Consider the following 10,588-nt stretch of genomic DNA (forward strand, 5'->3'; position numbering starts at 1 on the left):
TTAAACATAAGCAGAAGGATCTGCACGGTGTTATTTATAATTTCTACAAAATTCAAAAATTCAAAATTCACTTTTCTACAGGCACTTATGAAGCGTTCATATATTTAACATGTTACACTAATGTTAGTGATGGTGATAACTGAATTCTTTAACTTAAAACTAAAGCTAGGATGGTTCCAAAAGCGCCCTGGTCTAAAATGAGCCCACAACAAACTGAGCTAGGTTTTTTTTTTGTTATTATCATCTCACAGTCTAGTTAATGTTGAGCTATGAAGAAAGAGCAATTCATACCCAAGCTTTTTTATCATACGTGTAATCCTTAATATTATAATAGCATTTTTCTATAAGCTTACCTTTTATATAAACTTTGAACTTATTGAGAGACATCTCAAGGATTTCATCTGGTAATTTGTTATAAAGATAGTAAATCTGGTAAAGATATACAATTACCCTTAAATGAATTACTAATTTTATGCAGCCTAGTAAACTGCAAGTTTATTTTTACTTTTACTTCTAATATTAATATTGTTACAGACCATGTTTTACGTTTTGATACCGGGGCATCCTCAAGTGATGTTCACTTTACAATGAACATTTGTTAAGTTGATGTGGTTTTTATGTTCTACTAGCGTTCCTAGATTTATACCTCCTAGGCTAGATTTTGCTTTATTTTATTTAACAATAAACTTAGATCATTAAATTTTTAATTTAAGTCTCATAATATATTAAATCATTCGTACTCATTCTCTTCTATTCTCTTGTCGAGCGGGTGAAGATCATTATCTACACCCGCTTGACAAGAGAAATAAAAGCTGTATTTGACAGTTTGACAGTTCAAAAATAGGAGTGCTCCGAAAGTTTCATTGAAATCGGTTCAGCCGTTTCGGAGCCTATACGGAACATACCCACACACTTTCTCTGTCATATATATAGATAGATAGATAGAAGATAAGGAGTATAAAGATTAAATAAATTATAAATCAGATTCCGTAGAGATTCTCCTGCTTTGTGCGAAATCATCAAATACAAATTCAAAATTTCTTTATTCATGTAGGCCTATCACAGGTACTTATGAAGCGTTCATACATATATGTTTACATAATTGTAAGGCGATGGTGATAACTTCGTACGCCAACTTAAAAATCATCATCGTTGCCTGTTCATTGTATGTTGATGATTATTTAATCTTCAACGTTTGTTTACATTTTATTTTCCACCCGAAGTGAAATTACTGGGAATGTCACAGTAATTTCACTTCAATTGTAATAAGAGCCGTTTCTTTGTTTAAGGCGGTGCGCTGTTAGCACGGAGGCAACGTTTTTAAATTACAAGGGTTTTTCCTTCACGTTCCACTGCCGTTTAATTCAATGCCTGTGTTGTAACAGCTGCTCCTTAATAAGGCTTGTTTAGGAGAATTGTAGTGGGAACAAATTAAACAACGTTTATGCATTATATATTTTTTTGTACAGCGAAACGTTTCAACGCACGTTTGTGAACTAAAGCTTACTGAAAAAAGTAATTTTACGATTTAGTAATAATAATAATAATAAAAATCCTTTATTGCCATACACTATTGTTTATACAAGATTTTTAACTAAATGTTTATCAATTAATATTAACAATATGGCAAATGGCCGCAAACTCAGCCTTATGCTATGCATTAGCAACAATGCTCAGCGCTGATTTTCAATCTGCTCCAGTATCAGACTGAACAAACAACCGCGTCGCCCGTTGCGTTATTACTATAACAAGAGTTAATTTTTAATACAAAATTTAAATAAGAAAAAAATGAAATAAATTGTAAAAAAGAACAAATAAAACTAAAACTAACACAAAAAGTACATTTTTAACACTTTAAAGTAAAATTGTAAAATTGTAGAAAAAATAAAAACAAAAAAAAAGTTCAAAAATAAACAAAACAGTGGACTTTACATGCCTTTGAAAATGTTATGGACAACTCTATAATGCAGGTTTCCTCACGAGAGTTTTCTTTTGTCATTTAAGCAGGTGATATTTAATGGCTTTTATTAAGACGTACATAACTCCGGAAAGATAGAGGTGCGGGAACTCTGTGTTCTAGAGCAAGCATGTTGAAGTCTTATCGGCCACTAGGCTATCACGGTAGAGCAGATACAATATAAAGCTTAGTCTTTTTTTAATGTGCTATTAATAAATCCGTAAAAATTGAAAAAAAAATCAAGTCGCTACTAAGAAATTTCCCCTAAATCCTTAAAAAACCTTTTTAAGATTATAAATAAATAAATCAATAAATATAATACGACAATACATCGCCATCTAGCCCCAAAGTAAGCGTAGCTTGTGATATGGGTACTTTGATAGCTGATATTTTTTTTTATGAATAAAATACACATAAATACTTTTAATATACAGATAAAAACCCAGACACTGAAAAACATTCATGCTCATCACACAAACATTTTCCTGTTGTGGGAATCGACCCCACCTTCGACTCAGAAAGCAGGGTCGCTGCGCACTGCGCCACTCGGCCGTCGATTTTTTATATCCACAGAAACTAAGTGTAAAAAAAACTGCCCAAAGAAATATGTGACTGCTACATAGTTAAACAGAATTCAGCTGCTGTTGACACATTGTTAAGGCTCCGTCGAACAGGTTGTGTATGCAAAAATAAACGAAACCCGCTCATCTATGTGTTTACCAATCAAAATTCACTGGTGTGATTAATTGAAAAACTGTTTCAAAAGGTTTATTTATTTACAGGGAAGCTGTTCCCTGACTGATTTTGTCCACGGTGATCAATCTCCATATAGATTTTCCAACTGAGCGAGAGATATTATAGAGCATAGATGTGAGCAAACACATTCCGTAGCTCTCTTCCCTGACTCTCATAGTCCGATGGGACGGCAGGTCCGACTGAGCCCCCGGGAAGAGATCACTCGCTGGACCGACTGCTTAACGTGTGTTGGGGAACGTGGGGATAGGACTTAGAATAATATTATTTTTCACTTTTGACATACAATCGAGCAGAGTTTCCCCCTACAACTAGTTGATACAGAATGAATGCTTGAGAAGGGAATGCTTCTACTTTTATACGGCTCGGGTACCGTTTACAATGTTGACAACAAAACGAACCAATAATAATATTTTACGATATTAGTTTCCGGTAAGTTATTTCACAAAATATGTTGTTTTTTTTCCTTTTGGAAAAGATTAAATATTTAGATTTATTTATATTAGTATTATTACGAATTATATCAAGCAAAATAGTACTATTTTTCTAATTCTCTTTCTAATAAAAATTCTATATTAATGAATCTTGTAGTGACGTCACAACATGTTTATGGCGTAGCGTAGGTATCAGCCAGGCGATTAACCGCTAACACGTGCTCTCCGAAGCATAGGGGTAAATCACCACCAATTTTCAAACTCCCGGCTGGTACTAAGAATTCCTTGATAGAAAAATCCAATACGATTAGGCCAATTAGCCTAGTGCAACAGTGGTAGTCGAGTGTGATTGTAATTGAAATCAGTGGAACAAAGTAAATTGATATGACCAAAAGTAATATGTTTCTTTTTTCACATTTTATTCAGTGAACAAGAATAGCACAATTCTAAAATGCTAATTTAGTTTACACCATAATTAGTATACCCATATACCATGATTTTTAGTGCTAAATAAATAAAAATAATTATAGCTGCTATTATATTAAATGGGTATGGTTTTTACGAGTTTTAATTTTTTTACAAAAATTTGGATTAAAGATATATTTCGTTTTGATTTTAATAAGTTTAATTGGGGGGGGGGGGGGGGTTTTTTTACATTAAAATGTTTTTGTCAAGTTGGTATAAAATCTTTAATTGCATATTCTCCAATTTTCAAAAAGCGTTCTCAATGGCGTGTTGAGTCCACCAATCCGCACTGGGCCAGCGTGGTGGACTACGGCCTTAACCGTTTCTCATTGTGGGAGGAGACCCGTGCCCAGTAGTGGGCCAATAAAAGATTTATATGATGATGATGATGAAATAAAAATAAAATAAAAACATTAAAACAACATAGAAGTTAAATTTATCAGTTGCCGACGACGAAGAGAACGTGAAGGTATACCAGCTAGTGGTCCATAGTTATGCTGTAACTGTGAAAGCTATTAAACTCGCAGCGGACGGGATTGCAGTTTGCACTAGCAATTTAAAGTTTAAACTAAAAATGGTTGATCAAAGTGCTGTCGCGCTGTTGATCGAACCGCGGGTTTAATCTTTTTGCCTTAGAGCATTTGCACACGACGACAGCTCACCCGGAGTTGAAATACGTCAGATGCGATTAAAACGCGCTGCAAACGCCACACAAACCTTTAATATAATGGTAGAGTCACTACAAACATACATACTTGACGTTTCAAAAGTGCTTATAAAGTACGCCTACTTGAAATAAATTAATTTGAATTTGAATAAAAAATTTCTATACTTCTATATTAATCTTTACCCATTAATATTATAAAAAGGAAAGATTTTTTTTTTCTTTGTTTGTAAAGAACAGGCTCCGAAACTACTGAACCTATATTAACAATTCTTTTACCAAGAGAAAGCTAAGTTATCAGGAAATAACAATATAAGCTCTAAATTATTTTAAAATAAATTAGTGCAAAAAAATTAAGTAGCAAAATGTTTGCCTACAATTCAATTCATTATTTAGCGTACGCTCATAAAACTATTTAGATGATACATTAAAACCACGTACTACGTGATTTAAACACTACATAACCTACAGAAATGTCTGCTAAGAAATAAACCGTATTATATGCATACTTCAAAATTATTCAGATATCTATATTATCTGAAAGCAATTTGCAAGAAATTATATTCAAGCGAGCTTCGCTTATGTGTCTTGTCTAAAAATTTCTTGCATTATTGATTCAATTGTACAAAAATCCGAAATTTTAATTTTAAGTGAAACTTGGTTGTCCGACAATGAGTCTACTAGTGTTCCAAATTTTATTATGTTTATTATGTCCATTTCTTAAATAATGTCGTTTTTTTGTGTTTTGTTATATGTATATAAACTTTATTTAACTTGATAATGCGTTATAATAAAACTTTCAATGTAATAAATAACTATTTCATAAATTTAAAATGCATATAAAAAATTGATAACTCCTCCAAAATGTAGGTAAAGAAACTAATAAAAATTATGAAAATAATAAATACCTCTTTTTATAGTGTTGGTGTATTTTTTTTCTACGAAATTCTTCTTATGAAAATATTTTTATCTTGTTACGCCAAAGAAGTATACACTTCTAACGCGTGTACATAAAAGTATACACACTTTTTCTAGACGAGGAACGACGTTTTCATAGACAACATTTTTTGAGACATTTTCTCTAGTGTGATCGGACGCTTATACTCTTACCTACCCGAGAACAAAATTGGTTGGGACATAACTTTCCGCTTCAGTCCAGCTCCGCTGCAGCGCTACTTTATCTAATTGCTGGTTGAATGGTGGGTACTCAGCGAAATTGAACGCCGAGGCTCGCTCCTTGAGCGTTACTTACTTTTAGGTCGAGCGAAATTGGTGTATACTATGTTGCAATGCTGAGTAATATTGTAGTAAGTACATTATGATCCTTGCGAGAATCGAAAATCGGCCTACCCGCATTATTTTTTCTACTAGTTAGCCCTGGACTGCAATCTTACCTGCTGGTAACTGATGATCAGTGGCGTGCATTTCATACATGCACAAAAGCACTGCATACTAAAATTTTTGTATAACTCATAAAAGGGGAAGGATTTTTCAATGTTATGCCATCTTCCTTCTTTATGCATACCCTGGTCAAAAACCCTGTGCACGCCACTACTGATGATACTGTTGAAAATCATCATCAGCGTCATATCAACCGATTACTGGCCAAGGTATTGGTCTTCTCCCACAAGGAAGATGCCATAAAAAGGACAAATCCTTCACATTTATGAGTTCTACAAAAATTGTAGGGTAGGCAGTGCTTTAGTGCATGTATGAAGTGCACGCCACTGCTCTCAGGCAAGCATGTTTCCTTGCGATTGCTTAAAACGCATTAACTTAGATAACTTTCAGTGTCTGGGTGTTTATAATATGTATATTGTAAAGTATATTATTCATTAAAATAACCATTAGTCATCTTAGTACCCATACCACAAGCTACGCTTAGTTTGGGGCTAGATGGCGATGTGTATCATATTTATATTTAAAAAAAAAAACAAAAAAAAAGTACAAAATACGTATGTATTTTTTAAATACTGTCAAGACACATAAGACCTATTTATTCAAATTGAATATAATATTTGTAACCTCGACTAAAGGAATTCATCCTTCGAAAAAGGCAAATCTTCAGAATAATGACGTCAACAAATCAGGGACTAAGCCTTTCCCGACGATAATATGACGAAAATAATGTCCGGATATTGTTACGAAGCACCAAAATGTAGGATCATATAAAAATCCACAAAGGGTAGGGGTCGTTTGATGTTCAAACAGAACTTCTTAACGGAAAAAAAACCAAGTGTATAAAATTCACTTTACCTAATGTTAAACACGTGAAAACCACTGTACTACTTAATAATGAGGAACTGAAACTGGAGGATACGACAGTTTTTCTAGGAATAACGTTAGATTCTAAACTTCAATGGGGCCCTCATGTAAATAATTTATCGAACAGGCTTAGTTCTGCTGCCTATGCGGTAAAGAAGATACGCCATATGACCGACGTAGAAACTGCTAGACTGGTATATTTTAGTTACTTTCACAGCATTATGTCATATGGAATTTTACTTTGGGGTAATGCTGCTGATATTAGCACTATTTTCGTGCTGCAGAAGAGGGCTGTTCGTTCTATCTACAAAATGGGTCCGAGAGAGTCATTGAGAGATAAATTTAAAGATTTTAAAATAATGACAGTGTATAGTCAGTACATATTTGAAAATTTAATGTACGTCCATAAAAACATTTCTAAATTTAAGAAAAAATGTGACTGCAATAATTTAAACATTAGAAGTAAGAATAAACTTACAGTGCAATATACTAGGTTACATAAAATTCATAATTCGTTTAAAGGAAATTGCATACAATTTTACAATAAACTACCAATTGACATCTTGGAGATGTCTCTTAAAAAGTTCAAAGTTTGTATTAAACGTAAGCTTATAGAAAAGTCCTATTATAGTATAAAGGACTACGTCAACGATAAAAAAGCTTGGGTGTAAATTATTGCTCTAACCAGGTTGCTCTTCTAATAATTTAAAATGACATTGTGAGATGGCGATAACAAAAAAAAAAAAAAAACACCCGGCTAAGTTTGTTGTGGGCTTCTTCTTAGACCGGGACGCGTTTGGAACCCTCGTAGCTTTAGTTTTAAGTTTACGAATGTGGTTATCGCCATCATCTCACTACCGTGTAATTCTTATGTACGCATCAAAAGTGCCACCTGTGGGCCTACTTGAATAAAGATATTTTTGACTTTGACTTTGACTTTGACTTTGAACGATTTTCAATTTATATCGTACCTATTTCTTGGGAGGTCGCGAAGAAGCGCGACCTTAGTCAGATATGAATATAATAATATGCTGATTCTTTGATACATTCCCAAATAAATTTACAAAAAGATACAAGATTATTTTTCGGAATAACGAGGATAGGAATGAAAAACAGTAGACAATCATAAACTTTGTGTGAAAACTTTTGAATAAAGTAATGACACTTTTAATGTATCTACACCAAAGTAAAAAAAATCGAAAAAAAATTAGGTAGAAGATATATATCAAAAAGATATCATACACAAAATTTAGGACCTGTTTTAAAAAAGAAATATCTGGCTTAATCTGTTTATTATCTTATTAATTAATTAAGTAATTCTAATCAACATATTCCGGCTAAAAACAGTGATTTTTATACTGTACCATTTGTATAGTTTTTGCACACCGAGTCCTTTAATTGTTGAACGAGTTATTAAAACAAATTTTAAAATATTAAAGGTGAAAGAAAACATCGTGAGGAAACCTGCATAGGTGCCTGAGAGTTCTCCATAATGTTCTCAAAGGTCGATAGTTTTTGTTGTACCTAGCAAATGAGGATAATATGTCAATAAATTACGTCGATGCCTGACTTTGTTTTCTTGTAATATTTAACATAAAACTAACCCATTTATTTCAAAAAGCACCTGATAACGTCACCTCATTTATTACTTTAAACGATTTATAGTAAAATCATACAAGGCCTAGCAATCTTCACAAATAAACTCCATTAACTTTCACTAATCCGTGCACAGGAAATCGCGTCTCTTTGCGATCTTCTTCTTCAAAGGTGCTCTCTTGAGAGTGCCATCCTAAATGATCACCATCTGGATAGGGTTTCTCCAAAAGTTTATAAGCTCTCTCTTCATTTAATATATCATCGTTTGTTACACTCTCTTGGGTTGCTGTAGGCGTATGTTTAAAACCTGGTGTCTTGCTAAAGACCCTATAAAAATTTTAACCATTAAGACCTCATTTGATTATAAGTTGAGCCTGAATAAAAGCCTTATGCTTTGGATTCGATGGACTATCGTACTGGAAGACTCACCAGACCGAGCCATAAAATAAGTAATATTATAAATAGTAGCAAGTAGTAGTAGCGCTTTTGTGACAGAGCACGTTCGCAGTAGTACTATAACCATGCTTATTTCTGATGCTGTGCAGCATTGCTGCAATGCTGCACAGCCGGTCGATTCCCGGCGTGGTTGCCGGTACAATTATAAGCACAAGCGGTGATAGCCCAGTGGGTAGGACTTTGACTTCACTTTCAGTGGGGCGAGATCAAATCCCAGCACGCACCTCGAACTTTTATAAGTTATGTGCATTTTAAGCAATAATATCACTTGTTTCAACGGTGAAGGAAAACATTGTGAGGAAACCTGCTTGCCTGAGAGTTCTCCATAATGTTCTCAAAGGCGTGTGGAGTCCACCAATCCGCAATGGGCCATCGTGGTGGCCAGAACATTTATTGTAGCCTGTAGGTGAATTGTTTTATTATCTTTTTATTTACTAGTTATGGTGGTTTGGAGCTGTGACCTTCTGTGTCGTATTTCTAATGAGCTTTATTAAATCCTTATCAAATAAAAATAACAAAGCCATTCGAATTAAAAAAAAATGTCTACATTGGAATAGAGAAACTATGTACTTACATTATAAATCAGTACAAAATTGTCATGATTGTCAAGCTATGGGCATGCTTGCCCTAACTTACACAACGTCTTATCGTTATTGCTCTAAGAATAAATCCCTATCCCTATCCCTACTAATATTATAAATGTCAATGTAAGTTTGTTTGTTACGCTTTCACGCAAAAACTACTTAACCGATCCTCATGAAACTATGTACACATATTCTTGGAAGTGTCCGAAGTAATATAGGATACTTTTTATCCTGATATTAGGCTCAGTTCCTCTGGGAGATGGAATGAAAGCGTTTGACGAATTTACACCATAACTCCGACAAATTATAACCGATTTAAATAATTATTTTTTTACTATAGAGGTTATAATATGTGTTTAATTTTGCCAAAACTTTGTGCAGATCTAATGAATGTAGTTGGAGATAGAGGACAGAACTCCTCAGCGGACAGCAGCAAACCCCTCATTTAAGGCTTAAAGGCACATCAAAAAACAAGATCAAACGCAGACGAAGTCGCGAGCAACAGCTAGTAATAAATAAATATACTACGACAATACACACGTCGCCATGTAATCCCCAAAGTAAGCACAGCTTGTGTTATGGGAACTAAGATAACTGAAGAACATTTTTATGAGAAAAATACACATAAATACTTATTATATACAGATAAACACCGAGACACTGAAAAGCATACATGATCATCACACAAAAATTTTCCAGTTGTGTGAATCGAACCCACGGCCTTGGACTGAGACAGCAGGCTGCCCACTGCGCCAACCGGCTGTCCCTAATTTATAGAGTTAGTTGTAGTAACTTATTAATCAAATCTTATCCGTTTATTTCAAGTTAAACAAACGTTACAAATTTAAACGTTAACGTTAAGTTATTTTTTAAATTTAGTTTTATTTCAATTTTAAACAAACACTTACTTAGCTCTCATGGAATCATTAAATAAGTGTTCCTTATTCTTTAATTCCTTAATGAAAGTTTCAGCTGCCTCCTTTGCGAAAACCTGCGCCAATTTGGTTAAATATTTTACAGAGGTTTCAGATATTATACTGTCAAGAATTTGTTTTGTTTCCAGACTCCTGCCATACGCGAATGATAAAACTAATAAGAAATTGAAGTATAATTGAATTTTTATTGGCATTGTAGATTCAGTCTAGTTTATTGTACAGTTTATGGGCAATAACGTTGTTTTACGTTGTAGCTAAGCTAAACCAATTAAAATTTCTTCATAATCTTTAACGTTGAATGTACAATGTAAATAGTTGATGTTGGAAAAGAGCCACTGCTGAGTTTCTTGCCGGCTTCTTCTTGGTAGAATCTACCTTCCGAACCGGTTGTAGAGTCACTACAAACAGACAGACTTGACGTTTCAAAAGTATTAGGTCTACTACGTCTTTGACGCAGTGTTGAGCGCTGTTGTTTTAAG

The 10,588-nt window shown here is 33.8% G+C and overlaps 1 protein-coding gene across 1 annotated transcript; it reads right to left on the minus strand.

Moving 5' to 3' along the window:
• Window positions 1-7,995: 7,995 nt before the first annotated feature.
• Window positions 7,996-10,313, minus strand: LOC120625911. The gene is made up of 2 exons (XM_039893178.1): window positions 10,083-10,313; window positions 7,996-8,461 (listed from the first exon to the last, which is right to left on the minus strand). The coding sequence occupies exons 1-2, from the start codon at window positions 10,301-10,303 to the stop codon at window positions 8,230-8,232; spliced, it is 453 nt and encodes a 150-aa protein (XP_039749112.1). The 5' UTR covers window positions 10,304-10,313; the 3' UTR covers window positions 7,996-8,229.
• Between the last annotated feature and the right edge of the window lie 275 nt (window positions 10,314-10,588).

The sequence above is a fragment of the Pararge aegeria genome, chromosome 8 (genome assembly GCF_905163445.1).
Source record: "Pararge aegeria chromosome 8, ilParAegt1.1, whole genome shotgun sequence".
NCBI classification, from domain to species: Eukaryota; Metazoa; Arthropoda; class Insecta; order Lepidoptera; family Nymphalidae; genus Pararge; species Pararge aegeria.

Bases quoted from the DNA above. Each gene is read 5' to 3' on its own strand.
- LOC120625911 (XM_039893178.1), bottom strand. From the start codon at position 10,303: ATGCCAATAAAAATTCAATTATACTTCAATTTCTTATTAGTTTTATCA. The intron at 8,462-10,082 runs GTAAGTGTTTGT...AAATTTTTATAG, and splicing joins AATGATTCCATGAGAGCTAA to GGTCTTTAGCAAGACACCAG.